General features: G+C 51.9%; 1 protein-coding gene across 1 annotated transcript; it reads right to left on the reverse strand.

Moving 5' to 3' along the window:
- Nucleotides 1-13847: 13847 nt before the first annotated feature.
- On the reverse strand, nt 13848-15341 carry LOC135888112 (acetylcholinesterase-like). The gene has a single exon (XM_065415917.1). The coding sequence runs from the start codon at nt 15339-15341 to the stop codon at nt 13848-13850; it is 1494 nt and encodes a 497-aa protein (XP_065271989.1).
- Nucleotides 15342-17445: the final 2104 nt, after the last annotated feature.

The raw sequence follows: 17445 nt of genomic DNA on the forward strand, positions 1-17445 counted from the left end.
CCAGACTAGGGTCGGCTGCCCCCTGGGCTACTTCTTTCCTCCCGCTCTAGAGGTATCTGGGTCTGGACGGTGTCCTCCATGGGGTCACACACCAAGGGCGGTAGCTGGGAGCGGTTGGTTTGGCAGCTCCTGGGGGTAATTTGCAAACGGTAGGCCTGGCAGTTCCTCAGGGTAATGGGCGAGCGGTAGGCTTGGTCGTGTCTCTGGGCTTGGGCTAGCATCAGGCGTTGGCTGGTCTGGCCAGTCCTTGGATCGGTCACCGATCGCCGTGGTCTCCCCACTGAGAGCTACGCCACAGGCGTCTGGTCTTTCCGGTGGCTGAGTTTCAAGTGAGCTCTGGGGTCGGGCTTTTATACTTCCTGTCCTGCACCCTGACCTCTGAGGGGCGGGCGGAGGGTTTGCTGGCTCTGCCCACTTTGGTGTCCAGAGAGGCTCGTCCCCCTCCGGGGCAGGGGGAGACAGACCGCCTCACTACAGGGTAATATCGATGTTTAGTTTGAAGCCTTTTTCCAATTTTTATTAATTTCAAGTTTCAGGAAATTGTGGGGGCAGGGTCAAACAATTATTTAAGGACAGTTTAGACTGAAAAAGATAATGTTTTGCGCACTTTGCCCATCTGTAAATTTCAATTATTATGGATGGAAATATTTTTGTCAGGCTCTGCGTGTGCGGTGAAATCGGTGTTTAGCGACAATCACTGATGTATTTTAATCCTTCCAAGGCTAATATCACTGTAAGAGATTTACACAGATATCTGGGGGTAGCAACAGGGGAGGGGAATTTCTGCTGGGTGGGACTGAGGGGAACCGTCAGAGCTGTGGAGGGAGCCCAGAGATGGGATAGCAGGGCGCAGCGTGTTGGGATTGAGAGGCACCGTCAGAGCCGGGGCACCTCCCATGGCTGGGATAGGGAAGGATTGGGGTGGATGGGACTTGGAGATGTGTTGGGGGGATCCCAGGACTGCTCTAGCAGGCTTCTGTTGGTCAACATTATGGGGCACCAGAAGAGCTGTGTGGGGAACCCAGGGCAGGGATAGCAGTGGGCTGTAGATCGGGATAGAACATCATTAATAGAGCAGTGGGGAGTGGGGGGGATCTTAGTACTGGGATAGCATTGACCTGTGGTTCAGGAGTGAGTAAGGACATAAGAAGATAAGAACAGCCATACTGGGTCAGACCAAAGGTCCAACTAGCCCAGAATCCTGTCTTCCAACAGAGGCCAATGCCAGGTGCCCCAGAGGGAATGAACAGAACAGGGAATCATCAAGTGATCCATCCCCTGTCGCCGGTTCCCAGCTTCTGGCAAAGAGAAGCTAGGGACTCCATCCCTGCCCATCCTGGCTAATAGCCATTGAAAGACCTACCCTCCATGAATTTATCTAGTGCTTTTTTGAACCCTGTTATGGTCTTGGCCTTCACAACATCCTCTGGAAAAGAGTTCCACAGGTTGACTGTGCGTTGTGTGAAGCAATACATCCTTTTGTTTGTTTTAAACCTGCTGCCTATTAATTTCATTGGGTGACCCAAGATAAGTAGATGTCAGCTGAGGTTTTCCCTTTTGCTAATTTCATTTATCCCCATCCTCTTTGTTCTCCTGTTGATAGGGTGACCAGATGGGATGAAGAAAATATTGGGACACATGGGGCGAGGAGTTCCGCCGGCAGAGCAAAAAAAGAAAAAAGCGGAGTCCCAGTCAGGATGCAGGAGAAACGCCTAAATATCGTGACAGTCCCGATTTTATCGGGACATCTGGTCACCCTACCTGTTGATCCAAACAAGCTGCTGGCGCTTTCCTTATTGACCGTGGAAAAGTTGGAATGAGCCAGAGTGGCATTTTAACCAATAAAATTGGTGCAAAACCCAGCAGCTACTGATAGAGACACTCAAGAAGAATAGTTTACTAATGAGAACAGAGGTATAACATGCTGTCCATGACCCGTTCTGGGCCAGAACCATTTTAACACCAAAAAGACCCAGAGCACTTGGTTCTGAAACCGCTCAGGAGATCAAAATGACACACACAGCACAACTAACTGAGAACAACGCTACGCTACAGAAAACCTCTTCTAAACACCTTCACTTGCTGGCGCTAGGCAAGAAATAGCTTTACGGATAATACTGACATGGATACTAGGTTCCAAAAAGGCTCCAGTGACTAAAATGATCGGCATGATACAACTATCTGAGAAGAACTGTATACTACAAAAAACTCTGCAGAATCCACCTTCAGGTGCCTGCTCCAGTCAGTAAATAGCCTTATTAATAAAAGCACCTCAATGCTTGGTTCTGAAGCTTTATTTAGAAAGCTGTTTAGGGTCCAATATGGGCACTTGTAGGTGGATTTGGAAGTGATTTTCTGTAGGATAGTGTCATTCTTAATGTGTTATGTGTATCATTTTTGCCCTCTGTACCACTTCAGAACAGAGTGCCCTTGGCCATTTTATCAATAAAGCTGTTTATTGACAGGGGCAGGCAAATCATGGTATGTTTCAAAGCAGTTTTCTATGGCATAGCGTTATTCTTAGTTTGTTGTATTATGTGCCTGTTTGGAACCGAGCGTTCTGTGCCATTCTATCAAGAAAGGTGCTTATTGCCCAGAACGGGAACTTGAAGTTGGGTTTGGAAGCGATTTTCCGTGGCATAGTGTTATTCTATGTTGGTTGTCTTATGTGGATCCTTTTGGTCCCCAGTACGTCTTTGGAACCAATTTTTCTTGGTCCTTATTGGTGTTAATAATGGTTCTAGTCCAGAATGGGTTAATCATAGACTTATAGAAATGTGGGGCTGGAAGGAACCCCCAAAAGTCATCCAGTCCAGCATCTCCCTGCACTGAGGCAGGGCCTAGTAAACCTAGACCTTCCCAGCTAAGGGTTTGTCCAACCTAGCCTTAACCACCCCCATAGCCCAGCCTCTCCAGCGCTGGGAAGAGGGACAGAAACGCCCTGTGGCATGGAGGGAGGGAGCAGGTCACATATTTTGTCGGTGTTTTTGTTCATCTCCCCGGGGTTAGAACATCTCACTGAGATGCTAATGCCAGCGCACACCTGTCTGAGCCTGCTACACTTTCCACATGCTCCCGTGCTGAGGAGTGAGTCGGGGACTGGCTGGCTCAGGAGATGGGGAAAGAGATATGGGACCTTTACCCTGTGGGGGGCTCTGGTTCCAGATTTTGTCATTCCCATCAGTGCACAGTGAGTTGTGGAGGCTCAGCCTGTTGCCCCAGACTTTGATATTCCTGCGTGTACCCCAGAATTTTATAGTACTGTAGTCTGCCCCTCTTGTGCATTCAACCACTGCCAGCTGAAAATGAAACATCCCATAGCTAGGAAAATCTTAGGCCTTTGCAAGGCAAGGCTAAAGAACTGCATGCTTGCAGTTTGCTAATCCGAATGGGAGGATGGGACAGAAATTTAATGGATTATAAGTATGGAAGAGAGTGAGTGACTAGTTCCTTGGTTGTAAGTGCCCCTGGCATATGTTTGTTATGACTAGAAATACTAGAAATGTTTTGAGATAACGAGTAGTTTGTTGAAATGAGAATTGGTGATGTAGTAGAGGTTACTATGCTGACCCTCTGGGTCACTTTGATGAAACTTTTGTGCTCACACAGAGTTAACAGTTACACCTTATGTACAAATTGATATGGCTAATCTAGTGTTATAGAAGTTAAACTATGAAAGGAATGTGCATGTTTCCCAGGACATGTGCAGTGTATATTGTAGAAGGGGTAAAAGAAATGCCAACAAAGCATGCTACTTATCTAAAATCCTGTTAGGGCTCTAAAGGGAGCCACAATAGGTTGTGTTTTCTTTTTCAGATTTCTGTATGTTTTGGAAGCAGGAGAAAGCAAAACTCGGGTGGAAGTTGATTGTGTCCTTTTTAAGACAGGGTCTCTGAACTGCTGATGGCTTTGGATCCAAAAGCAAGCCAGAAAGCCGCTGTGAAAATGCCAGTTACCTTACTCATAGAGGAAGGTGGAAAAAGAAGTCAAACCTAAAAATAAGAGAGGGACAGGTTAACCCTAAGTAGGAAAAATAGTCTTTTTGTGTGTGTATGCAGTGCTAAAATCTGAAGCTTTTAATAGATTTGATGTTAATATTAAACATTGGGATAAATTGAATGTTAATAAGTACCCCTGTAACAATGTATAGTGTGTATGATTTTTGGAAAAACCTTTAAGGTCATATGGTAATGATGCTTCTCAGCTATTACCTGTGAATAAACTTAAAGCTTAGCACAGCAGGAAAAACATTACAAACTTGGTCTGCTCTATAAGAAGGAAAACTGAGGTCCACCACCTCATAAGTTTCATAACTAAACAGTGGGATAATTTCCCCATAACCCTTAAAAGGTAGGAGCTATTGAAACCTGGCCGGCCTATAGAACAAAAACACAGGGAAGTATGAGGGTAATTCCTCTGTTTTGCCTGTAATCAGCAGGGATATTTGTAAAAGGAAGGGATATTTTAAGCAATAATCTGCCACCCCAAAAGGGGTAGAAACATGTTCTTTTGTCTTTCAGAAAATCAGGAAAAGCTGGTACCAGCTGAAGAGCCACCCAGAATACCATAGCTCTACTGTCATGACGAAGCTTGTGTTTTGTGTTTTATGTTTTGCATTTTGTCTTGTGTTGTTTGTCTCGTTGCTAGCATTGTTGTGTATTGTGTTACAAAACAAGAAAATACTGCATTAGGCAGAAAAGGATGAGCAAGCATTTGAACTGTATTTACAGAAACGCTAGTCTGTCAACAGGGAAACATCCTTAGGTGGTAAAGGCACATTTAAAAGCAAAATATGCATGAGACACAAGATGTTTCTGTTGGTGGGAATAAAAGGATGGACATAAAAAGTTTTACAGTACAAAGTGAAATTACCAAGGGAAAAAAGGGTATGTAAAAATATTGGTTACTGAAAGAATAAGACTTGCCAGTTATTACTTCTTAGTCAACTTCCAGCATGCCAGCCCAGTTGAATGCACCTGGGTGTTGTATGACATTGGAGGTAAGGAAAGAAAGGCCCAGTGAAGGTAGAGCTGCCCTAATACTATCTCAGTGTGAACTGCTGAAGATTATTGGATTTTCCCTGGTAGCCAGGAGGGGTGGGTAGCCTAAAGAAAAGGCTCCCAATAAATGTATTGAACTGCTTTGGGTGGAACTGGATTAGAAGTTGGAGTGCTGGATGCTACTAACATTGAGGTATTGGCAAACAAATGAAGTTATGTTATAAATGTTTCTGTCATATTATAGCAATTAGGGTATGTGACTTTGAATTTCATGTGCCCGAATTTAAATATAGTCAGTTAAAAGTGTCTTATACTTTGTATTCTATTGTAACACCTGTTCCATTGGAATGGATCTAACTGCTTGTCAAACATTGCTTGTACACCCTGATTTACAGAACCAGTTACATGCTGCAAAACCGGACGGGCGCAGAGTCATGGTTACAGTGCATCATAATGCGAATGAAATTAAATGGGTATTTGCAAGAATTGGCCAGGACCTGTCGCACCACTGGTGGGAAGTGTTATTGGGATGGTCCCCCACTGGCACAGGCATCCTGAATTTGGCCCTACACCCAGCGCCGGCTCAAGGTTTTTTGCTGCCCCAAGCAAAAAAATTTTGGCTGCCCCCCACCCCAGCCCTGGGCTCTCCCCCCAACTGCACCCTCCTGCCGCCCCAGCCCTGGGTCACTGGTAACTCGCTCCCAGGGCGGGTCATTCAGCAGGAATTTTAGATGTGCACAGAACACAGACAGGATTGGTTCCCATATGGTTACAGAACTGCAGTAAAGTGGAACAATTTTCAGCTTGTGTGATTGGAGGATATCTGGATGCATATTATAAGACTGTCCTACATAAATGAGGAAAAGTTGAGGTGCCTTTATTATTCTTTTGTTTCATTCTTTGTTTCTATGGGGAATGCACTATCACTGTCTTCCTTTTAAACAAATAAAACTAAAACTAAAAAAAAAAAGGCAATGGCTGTTGAAAATAGCAATTCCAGTCCTAATAACCACTGGGAAGCATTTCTTGCTCAATTTTATCCTACTTTTTCTACAGCAAGTTACAGTGGCTCAGTATATTTGATTTGGGAGAAATGAAGTAACAGCCGCCCAAACTGAGCTTGAGCTCTCCTGAATTTTGAGGTGTTCAAATCTGGAAGGCAGGTGCTAGATTTCCTTTTTGAATATTAGCTAAATCTGGAAAAGAAAAGTCAATATCTGCTTCCATGGCTCAGAAGTGGAAATCCTCCTACGTGCCTGGTACTGTATCTAAAGCTGCCCAGTCTAGTAGAGCCTCCCCTCCCTTACTTTTCATTTTAAATTCTAGTGGGATCCACATACCTCCCTTGCTAGGCTTCAGATAGAGAGGGGCACTGTCCATTTAGTCCACCCAATTCTTTCTTTGGGGGAGAGCCCAGGGCTGGGGCGGCAGGAGTTGCGGGTGGGGGGAGAGCCCAGGGCTGGGGCAGCAGGGGAGTGCAGGTGGGGGCCAGAGCTGGGAAGGCAGGGGGCATGGGTGGGGGAGAGTCCAGGGCTGGGGCAACATAGGGGTGAGGGGGGAGCCCAGGGCTGGGGTGGGGGGCGGCAAAAAACCTAGAGCTGGCTCTGTCCCTACCATTCACAGCAAGCTGCAGGTTTCAGTTCCATACTCCTTCCCCCTCCCTTTTCTGTTACTAGCGGCCGAGGGAATGCTGGGAAATGTAGTTCTTTCCCTGCTCCAGGGCTGGCTCTATAGGCAGAGAGCTAACCAAGGAACTACAGCTCCCAGGGCCCCCTGTTCGTTCTCAGCTCCCATGCTGGATTCTTGCGTCCCTGCAAATGTGCCGCCCCAAGCAACTGCTTGCTTTGCTGGTGCCTTGAGTCGGCCCTGCCTACACCCCATCATAGTAATCTTGGGGTGCCAAATAGTAGTGGGTTTTGTTACCAGCCTAATTACATGCTGGACCTAGCGCAAAATCCGGCAATTGCAAGTCCCCCGACAGATGAGTCAGTGGCTAGTGCCACCGGCACTCGTACCCCCGGGAAAGGAAGATATCGAACTTGTCGCCCCTCCCTTAAATGGGAAAGGAGGCTAAGGCGATCACTTGTTAATTGCTGTGCTGGAGTGCTCAGTATGGGATGCCAACAAGAAGATAATTTGCTCAGTCTCGGCTGAGAGCCTTGAGCTTTCATTGGATCTCAACTCAGGTGCATCCAGAAAAGGTGTGACAGGGATTGTGTAAAGGCCCCCTTGTGTGAGAGGTGGCCTTTAATGAGGGGAAACTGTACGGGGAGACTTTGGCAAACTGGTAAAGTGCCTAAAACCACTATGGCTTATTGTTAAAAAGCAACTTAGTCAGCAAGCTGTAAATTGGCCAGTCAGCAAACTCAGCTTGACCAAGGCAGGAGGGGGAGGGGGTTTTGGGGTGCCACGGAAGGGGCAGCTTGACCCCGCTTGACGTCCTTCCTGATAAGAATTGTGTTGAAGTTGCTGATACATGCATTTTAAAAGAGCAGGAATGTCTATTGGGGTCTCAGAGCTGCAGACTCTGGAAAAACCCACACCTGGTTAATCAATAATCAGAAGGAACCTCTTGCTTGCTTACTTAACAAGTTTTCTTTAAGGGACATGTCATTGTATTACTAATGTATAAATAAGGGGGAAAAGCTTGAGATAGGCGGGACTCTTCGGGACTAGTCTCTCCCTCTGGATGCATCTTGTGTTCCCCAGCGGCAGACAGGCTGCCAGTGTGGCTTTCGAGTGGCACAGTCAGCTTTGGTAATTATCGAGGGTTGGGTGTGTTTTACTAATCTTGTTGCGGACGTGTGTAAGTGCTTGAGACTAGTAAAGTTTAGCTTTTAGTGAAAGCACTCTTGTGTTGTCCTGTTTGGGCCAGCCATCTATCGGTCGGACGGCCGTGTCTCCCCTGACAGCTCCTCGCACAGAGTAAAGTTACCAAGAGCTTTGGGTTGAAAGAACCCCGGGTAACACCAGGACAATGATTAGGTGGTGGGATATGGCCCTTTCCCCCTAGGGGCGGCTGGTCCTGACCCAGCCCCAGAGTGAGTCGGGGACTGGCTGACTCAGGGGATGGGGAAAGAGATATGGGACCTTTATCCTGTTGGGGGCTCTGGTTCCAGATTTTGTCATTCCCATCAGTGCGCAGTGAGTTGTGGAGGCTCAGCCTGTTGCCCCAGACTTTGATATTCCTGCGTGTACCCCAGAATTTTATAGTACTGCAGTCAGCCCCTCTTGTCTGTTCAACCACTGCCAGCTGAAAATGAAACATCCCATAGCTAGGAAAATCTTAGGCCTTTGCGAGGCAAGGCTAAAGAACTGCATGCTTGCAGTTTGCTAATCCGAATGGGAGAATGGGACAGTAATTTAATGGATTATAAGTATGGAAGAGAGTGAGTGACTAGTTCCTTGGTTGTAAGTGCCCCTGGCATATGGTTGTTATGACTAGAAATATTAGAAATGTTTTGAGATAACGAGTAGTTTGTTGAAATGAGAATTGGTGATGTAGTAGAGGTTACTATGCTGACCCTCTAGGGGTCACTGGCTCCGTGCTTTGTTTAAAGTTAGCTATAAAAGATTAGACAAAAGAATTTGCATTGGAGCAGTCCGAGGACGTTTTCTCTGTGCAAGGACCTGACATCTAAGCTCTCCAGCAGTAAGAAGGAAGAGAACGCCTGCCGGAAGCCTGGCTGCTGATTCCGCCAAACCATTTCATCACGCTCGGTAAATATAAATGTTTTGAAATGCTCTAAACCTATTGTGACAGTGTGTGTGTGTGTGTGTGTGTGTGTGTGTGTGCGCGCACACTCCTACTTGTGCCAATTACCTATCAGACAGATGAGCTGTGCTCCCATTGATTTATTCCTGAAACCACCTGGAAAGAAACAGGTAAGTTACCACGGCTTTGGGTTCTGAGAAACCCAGCGTAACAAGCCCAGCCCCCCAGATGGGCAGGTGCCCCTATCCCAATCTCCACCAGTCGTGGAGCAGGTAGGCTGAGAGCTGATTGGACCACATATTCCCGGCTCCACAGAGGGGATCTGTGCAGGGATGTGGGTTGTGGGGACGGGGCGCTGTGTGAGTGTGGGGAGCTCTCCCTGTGCCTCATCTCCTTCCCAGGAATTGGGGGGGGGCAATTGTCGTCTGCACTGCCAGCTAGCTGGTTAAAAACCTGTCTCTGTTGCCTGTATCCTATAATTGCCAATTTCCCGACACTCCCTGGTACGTATGGCTCTTCGTCACTGAGCACTTTCTACCGGGGATAGGGGGTCCAATGGGTTAGAGCAGGGGGCTTGGAGCCAGGACTCCTGGGTTTTAGCCCAGCTCGGAGAGGGGAGTGGGGTCTAGTGCGTTAGAGGGAGGCGGTCGTGCAGTCTGGACTCCTCGGTTCTCATTTGGGCTCTGGATACACTGTGTGATCTCTAGGCTTTGTCATCTGCCTCTTCAAACCCCAGAGCATCATTTACCTCCCCGTGTAATCTTTGTTCCCCATTATCTCATCATTTAACTTCCACACACCCCCAATACACTCACACACACTCTCTCTGTCCCCCCTACTCAGGAGCAGCGAATCAACCTCACACACCAGGATACTGTCTACACACTAAATATGCTTTAATGCACTGGAGGTGGAGGAGTTGCAGAGGGAGGGTCAATCCGTGGGTTCCCAGGAGGTTTATTAGCAGGATCCTTGTTACTGAATCAGCAGGCGCTATCAGGCACTGGATGCTCTTGGCTGCAGGGAGGGTTTCTTCAGGGGATTGTAATTGCTCAGCTCTTCATTCACAGTCCCCTGCGCTGGGCAGGTCCGGACTCTGCTTCTACGGGACACACAGCAAGTGAGGTTAAGAGCAGTGGGGATGAGCTCAGACTATGCAGCGTCTGGTCTAGTTGCAAATGGGAAGGGAGACTTGCAGGGGAAACCAGGCGCGGCACAGGTTCAGTATGGGGTGCTCTCCCCTTATGGTCAGTGCTAATCCCTGTGCACCAGGGGGCGCTTTGCTGCAGAGAGCGGCGTGGGGGGCTCAGCAGAGGACTATCTCAGCAGTCAGTGCTTTCCCCCCTCCCCCCACAGTGCTGTATTCTAGCAGTAGGGGATGCTGTGCTGGTGGAGGTCCCGTGTTTCGTAGCATCTGTGACCCCCAATGTCCAATGTGCAAGGCTCTGTTCTGCCTCCCATAAGAGGTGCCCTGGCACACAGGATTCCCAGTGACTACTGGATTCTCCTTCGCTCCCTGTGCTACACAGTTAAACACAGGCTGCGCCCCTCCCCAGAGCCAGTTGTGTTTCTTTCTTTCATTGCCTCTTTTCTCTTCAGTAACATTACAGGCCAACTGCCCCCAGCCCCCTCTGTCGTTGGATCCATCCCTCCACCCCCACTCACCCTGCTGGGAATCCCTATCTGAGCTCAAGCCCCCTCAGCTGGAATGGGTGCACTTGGGGTTGGGCGGGTACAGGAAACACGGGCGTCATCATCCTACCCAGTGAAGATGGGTCAGAACCTGTGGCTCCCCGCAGCAGATGGGTTGTGGACAGGGCCGGCTCTAGGTTTTTGCCGCCCCAAGCAAAAAAAAAAATTGGCTGCCCCCCACCCCAGCCCTGGGCTCTTTCCCCCCCCCCACCAGTGCCCTCCGCCACCCGCACCCCCTGACCGCCCCAGCCCTGGGCTCTCTCTTCCCCCCTCACCCGCACCCCCTGCTGCCCCAGCCCTGAGCTCCCCCCCTCAAACATGACCACCTTGTTCACCACAGCAATCCCCATTTACACTTGCAGTGGGGATCAAACCGTTTCTCCTATTTTTATTTCACTTTAGTATAAATCTCGCCCCCGCAACCCCATCTTTAGTGCTCCAAATGCACATGGAAGGCATAGGGACTAACCCTCAAACCTTGTACCCAGAAAGGGATGGGGAGCTAGTAAAGAGGGTTCAGGCAGAGGAGGGGTGTGGGGGTGCTTGGGGGCTCTACACTGGCAGAGAGGCGGAGTGTGATGTACTCGCGGAGGAGGGTGGAGGAGGAGAGGGGGTATCAGGAGGGTTGCGGGAGAAGAGGTGCAGGGGAAGGGGGGAGGTGTGGGAGGAGCGGGCTGGGGGAGGGTACAAGGGGAGAGGTGCGGGTGAAGGGAGAGGACAAGGGGAAGGGGTGCGGTGAAGGAGCGATGGGCGAGGTACAAGTGGAGGGGCTGCGAGCGGGATGGGGGGGGTACAAGGGCTGAGAGGGGCAGGTGCTGACAGCTGCTTCCCCAGCCCCGTGCAGGCAGAGCTGAGAGGACGGACACTAACCCCCAGGTGCCTGAGCTGCGGGGGTCCCCTGGCAGGGCAGTATCCCCCGCTGCCCCGCTCAGAGCCAGGCTCTGCCTCTCCCCGCCCAGGGCAGGCAGCGCGGGGCTGAGGCGGGGGAGGTGCGCGGTGGGCTGGGCCGGGGGCAGGAGGGGGCGGCGGCAGTTCCCTGGCAGCTCGGGCTGCCCAGCCACTCGCCCTGTCAGCGCGCGAGCTGGGATCTGCGCCCCCTGCCCAGCCCGGCGGCGCCTGCACAGCCCCCTCGGGCGGGGAAACGCCACGCCGCCCTGGGGAGACTCAGAGCAGCAGCAGGACCCCTCCCCCCTCCCTGCATCCCGGGCCCCACTTCCCTCCCTCCCTCCCCGGCTCCTCACACCCAGGCTGGGCTGCAGCTCAGGGTGCCCGGCCGCTGGAGAGCCGGAGCATCATCCCCCGGAGCTGAGCCCCTCTCGCCGCCGCAGCCGGGCTCAGCTCCGGGGATGACGCTCCGGCTCTCCAGCGGCCGGGCAGCCTGAACTGCCGTCCAGCCTGTGCACTCAGGCTGCCATGAGCGCCATCTAGCGTCTGCAGCCAGAACTGCAGCGTCAGTTCCAGCGCAGCCTGAAAGCCTCAGCTGACAGGGCCGGCTCCCGGCTTTTTGTGCCCCAAGAAAAAAAAAGGGGGGGGCTGGAGTGCTGCCCCTTGGAAAGTGCTGCCCCAAGCACATGCTTGGAGCGCTGGTGCCTAGAGCCGGCCCTGGTTGTGGAGTCCTCAGGGGATGTGAGATCTCCCCCAGGTAGGAGAATGGGGAACCGCTAGGAGGCCAGGAGATCCCATGGAAATGGGAATGTGATCTGGGGTCCTTCCCCTCTATGGGGCGCCAGCTCCAATCCAACCCCAGGAGTGGGGGGGAGTGGCTGGCTCAGAGGGAGGGGGAACACCAGACCGTTCCTCTCTAGGGATGCTGTCCGCTCACCCTGCTGATGTTCACCTGTGGTGCTCGGCTTCATTGCAAGCAGTGATGCTAGGAGGCTGCAGCGTTGCGTGAGGGGTGTATCCTCAATCTGGGCCGACTTTATTTTGATGTGGAAGAAGTTTTGCTTTGTGGGGTCATACTGTGTCCACTTCCTTCCGCTGCCCTCATCCCCTGTGAGGATCCTGGGGAGAAATTAAACACACCACATAGAGGTTAGTACCTGGGCTTGGAAAGGCTGAGAACTTGCTCCTGCCAAAGAGTGACATCCTGGAGGCAGGGGTCATTAGGAGCCAATTTGCAAAATTTGGCTCCTTTCCAAAATGGCTGCCATCCTCGATTGTTTCCAAAAAGCATGAAGACACAGGCTGCCCTAAGTTAAGATGTCTGCTTCCGTCTGTGTGTTGGATATTATCTTTTTAATTTTCACAGCTGTCTTCTTCACTTCCCTAATTTGGGAGTGAACTGATCCAAACTGGGTGGTTAAGATGAAAACGGGGAATGTTTTAAAGATTTTAAAGATTTCTTTTGGAGTCTTGCTTGCTTGTTTTGGGTGGAAGGGAGTATCTATTGGTAGCTAAGGCCAGGTGTAGGCTTAAATGTTAAATTGCCACAGTTAACTCAGTTAGAGATGTGAAAAAAGCCACACACCTGACTGCCACAGCCGTGCTGATCTAGCCCCTAGGGTAGCTGTAGTTATGTCAATGGAAAGATGCTATTGTTAATTTCGCTTCTGATTTTTGGGCAGGTGATGTTGCTGGAGCAACACCATTTGCAGCTGCAGGCTGTACTGACATGATGAGCTGACGTAGCCAGGCCTGTATACAGACGTGAAAGTAAGCCAGTCCGGTCCGGTCCGGCATACCGGCAAGAGTCAGTATGCAGTGCTGGCCCGCACCGGCTTCCGAGGCGGAGATTTAAAGGGGAGCCCAGAGCCCTTTAAATCCCACCCGCAGCTCCGGCGGCTGGGCTGGGGCCGGGATTTAAAGGGCTCGGGGCTCTGTGGTGGCCGGAGCCCCGGGCCCTTTAATTTGCCCCTGGGCCCCGGGGGCTCCCAGCCACCTCTGCAGCTGAGAGCCCTGGGGTTGATTTAAAGGCCCTGGGGCTCCCAGCCACAGCCGGTGCCCCAGGGCCTTTAAATCTCGAGAGGCCATGCCTCTTCCGGTTGAGGTCACGCCCCCCTCAGGACTCCGGCAGTACCGGTAAGTCCTGTAAGTTACTTTCACCCCTGCCTGTATGGTGTTTGTAGTATGGACATCCCCTGAGCTTGTGTGGCCGGGCTGGGAAAGGGCAGGCAGAGCTTTGAGATCATTGGCTACTAGCTAAAAGCCATGTTTCCTTGAATGAGGATGTGTGTATTTGTGGGATCACCGACATCTTTGTGAGGGAAGAAGGGAATTATCGCTAACTTGGACTCAGGGGGCTCAGATATAACCTCCCTGAAGTAAGATCAGCTCTAGGTCATGGGCTTCAACCAGTTAGATTAACTATTTTCCAAAGGGACCTGTTCTTTGCCATGGCAATGAGCCGGGTCTTCCTGGATGTTGTGTTCCCCTGGCCAAAGAGTGACAGCTGCTCTCATGGTCTGGCTCAGGGGATCAGAGGATTGTGGGGGATTGCCTTACCCGGTCCTGGCAAACTCCCCATTCCACTTCATCACCGTGCGGCTCAGCACTTCCTCAGCCTCTGTGTGCGTAGAGTTGGCTCCTGCCAGGGACCACAGAGTTCCGAACTGATAGGGGAGCTCAGAGCCATGTGGCACCCCTGCCCATTCTGCTGTAGACAATCCACTGGGGCGCTGGTCGAATCTGTAGGTAAACACGGGATTGCCGGCCTCTGCTTCTTGCCTAGCCACTTCGGCTACTGGGCACACAACGGCATAGTCACCAACGATTTGTTCCATGGCCCATCGATACTGTGCCTCGCCCTGCTTCTCCCCCTCCTGGCTGTACCACTGAGCCACAGCCTGGACGGCCTCTTCTGGTGCCCCTGGCACCATCAGCTTCAACACCTGCAGCAGCTCCTCCATACCGACGTTGCTGGCGTTCTCCAGGTATAAGGTGGGGGCACGAATGAGTAGTATGTAGGAGCCTTCGTTGGCAGTGAAACCAGCTGCGATGGGTATAGGCTGGCTCTGCTTAGCCTGCAGGAGTCTTGATGGTGAATCAGGGAGAAAATCCCCATCTGTTGTTGGCACAAAGGGAAACCCCAGCAGCTCCCTTTGGTGCAAGACGGAGAACTCGTGTTTGGGGAACTCCCCAGGTTTCTTCCGCTGCAGGCAGCCCACCAGGGCGGTGTCATCGCTATCGGTGCAGCCCAGCAGCTGGCCCAGCCTCTGGCCTCTCTCCTTGGCCTGCTCAAGTGAAATCCAAGCCCAGGGTGCTGTCGGGGATCCACTCTGCAGCACGGCGCGGGTGAAGAGGGGCCGGCTCCCCGGGGAGAGGAGGTGGAAGCCAACTGACGCAGCCCCAGAAAGCATCATATGGGCTGGATCCCCTCCAAAGGCAGCTGCATTGTCCCGCAGCCAGCGCAATGCCAGGCGCTGGTCCCACAGGCCAGCATTCCCTGGGGCGGCCGGGGGCAGAGACAGGAAGCCCAGTGGCCCCAGGCGGTAGTTCATGGAGGCCACGATCATTTTCCCGGTTGCAGCTAAAAAGCGCCCATCATAGATCTCGAGGGAGGCTGCCCCTGTGAAGAACCCACCGCCATGGATCCAGATGAGGATGGGGGCTGGTGCAGGGGGCCGGGGATGGGGCACCCAGACATTGAGGAAGAGGCAGTCCTCAGACTGCAGCGTTGTGGGTGTGAATAATTTGGCCTCAGGGTGACCAGTAAACGGAGACTGCAGGCAGACATTGCCGAAGCCGGTGGTCTCCAGGACATGGCTCCAGGCCTGGTGGGGAAGCGGTTTCTGGAAGCGCAAGGTCCCCACGGGGGGCTCGGCATAGGGGATGCCCAGGAAGGCCGTCACTGTGCTGGAGCCGGCCGGGAGGCGCTTGCCCCGGATGGGGCCACTGGTGGTGAGCACCACGGTGCCGTCGTCATCGGAGCCAGAGCTGAAGCCCGGCAGGGAGAGGAGGAGCAGGCAGGGGAGCGCAGGGAGGAGTCCCAGCATCACGGCAGCTGGAAGGGAACCCCCCCCAGAGGGAGTTATAGGGAACGGGATCTGGGGTCTTTCCCTTCTAGAGGGCACTGGCTCCCATCCAGTCCCAGCCACCTAAATCCAGGCAGCAGAAGGTAGCTCCCTACATCAGCCTAGATCCCCATTAACAAATACAGCCCCCTGGTCTTTTCTGTTCATGCTCCAGCTCCCTGCTGAGCTCCCTGATCAGCATCAACCATAAGAACATAAGAACGGCCATACTAGGTCAGATCAAAGGTCTATCTAGCCCAGTGTCCTGTCTTCCCACAGTGGCCAATGCCGGGTGCCCCAGAGGGAATGAATAGAACAGGTGATTATCAAGTGATCCATCCCCTGTCGCCCATTTCCAGCTTCTGGCAAACAGAGGCTAGGGACACCGTCCCTGCCCATCCTGGTTAATAGTCATTGGTGGACCTGTCTTCCATGAACTTATCTAGTTCTTTTTTGAACCCTGTTATAGTCTTGGCCTTCACAACGTCCTCTGGCAAAGAGTTCCACCAGCTGACCCTATCTCTAAGAGGGCAGTGGGGTCTAGTGGACTAGAGCGGGGGAGGAGAGGGGGGCTGGGAGTCTGTATTCCTGGTTTGCCTCCCCAGTTCTAAGAGTGGGGTCTGTGGAAATGGTAGTAGATGGGTAGTTATTTAGAGTGATCCCAATTCCCGCTGTTCTTCCACTTCATTCACTCCCTGGACTCCTCTGTCCCTAGCTCTGAAGCAGTGGGGCCCCGGGTAGCACAGACTCACCTGCCCTTCTCCTGGGCACACTCACAGTCGTGTCTCACGGTTCAGCACGAAGGTGAACGGGGGATGCTGGAGCAAACGGGAAGCCTCCAATGCTGAGAATAACAGCCAGGGAGCAGCCACTGGGGCTTATTTATCCTCAAATCTGTGTCCTTATTAGGCTGTGCACACAGAGGGGGAGAGGGATCTGGGCCGTCCGGGTGGGTCTGCTGGGGAGGAGCCAAGGTGTTTGGAAACAGACACCCAGTTGGGTAAACAGCATAAGAGCTTTAGGGACAGAACAGCCGTGATTGCTGAACTGCAGCCACCTCTGGGGTGGGGCAGCTAGATACCAGGAAGTGATTCAGGAATCCTGTGTCCAAAGAAAATATAAGTGGATTTTAGATGATGGGGCAGAATGGAATAACTGAAGAGAGTGTTTGGCCAGGTGACTGGGGAACATACCCCACTGATGAGAGTAAGTGCTTGGGGATGTTCAGTGAGAAGCAGGGCCAATGAGTTGGTTGTTTCTAATGTGAAATCCAGCGTTCACTGCAGCACAGCACCGTGCTGGGGCATTTGGGTCAGCCCCGACTCCAAGGGGTACTCCTGGGGAATTCTGCGCCACTGTAACGCACAGAATTCATGTGCCATGCAGAATTTTTCCCCCCACAGAAAATACATTCTGCTGGGGCATTTGGGTCAGCATTGACTGCAAGGGGACTGTGCCCTCTAGTAAACTCCCACCTTGCTCCCTGCAGCATAGCGCTCCCCTACACCATGCTAGGGCAGCCCCATCCCTTCTGCACAGCGCCCCTTAGTGCCACACTGGGACATTGGGGACAGCACTGACTGTATGGGAAAAGCATCCCTCCTTAACCCCTGTAGCATATGCAGAATTTTGGTAGTTGCCTTTTGAAATCCTGCCCATGCTGCAGCCCTCTTAGCTTGTGAGAGCCACTCCAGGTGAGATCCTGGATCTGACAACATATGGTTGTGTCATGAACATTATTGACACTCTGGGCATGTTTGTTCCTCCTGAAATTGCCTATGGTCCCTGGGTTGCTTCTCACAGTCACTTACCAACGGGTGTTTTGTTGTTTCTAGTTGCCAGCATTGGTCACAGGTTGGTCACTGTTGACCTAAGTTGGGTGAGTGACTGCAGAACACTGAGCGCATATTACTTAGGCGTGTCAGAACTCAATGTTTATGCTTTATAATTTTGATGGATATGTAGGGCGGTTCGGCCGGGGCTCGTCCCCTCTGGGGCGGCGGGGAGTCAGACTGCCTCGCTACTTTGGTCAGGGGTGTCGGGGAATTAGCCTGGCTGTGTGGCGAACAGAGAGCAGCTCAGGCCC

The sequence above is a fragment of the Emys orbicularis genome, chromosome 13 (assembly GCF_028017835.1).
Source record: "Emys orbicularis isolate rEmyOrb1 chromosome 13, rEmyOrb1.hap1, whole genome shotgun sequence".
Lineage (NCBI taxonomy): Eukaryota > Metazoa > Chordata > Testudines > Emydidae > Emys > Emys orbicularis.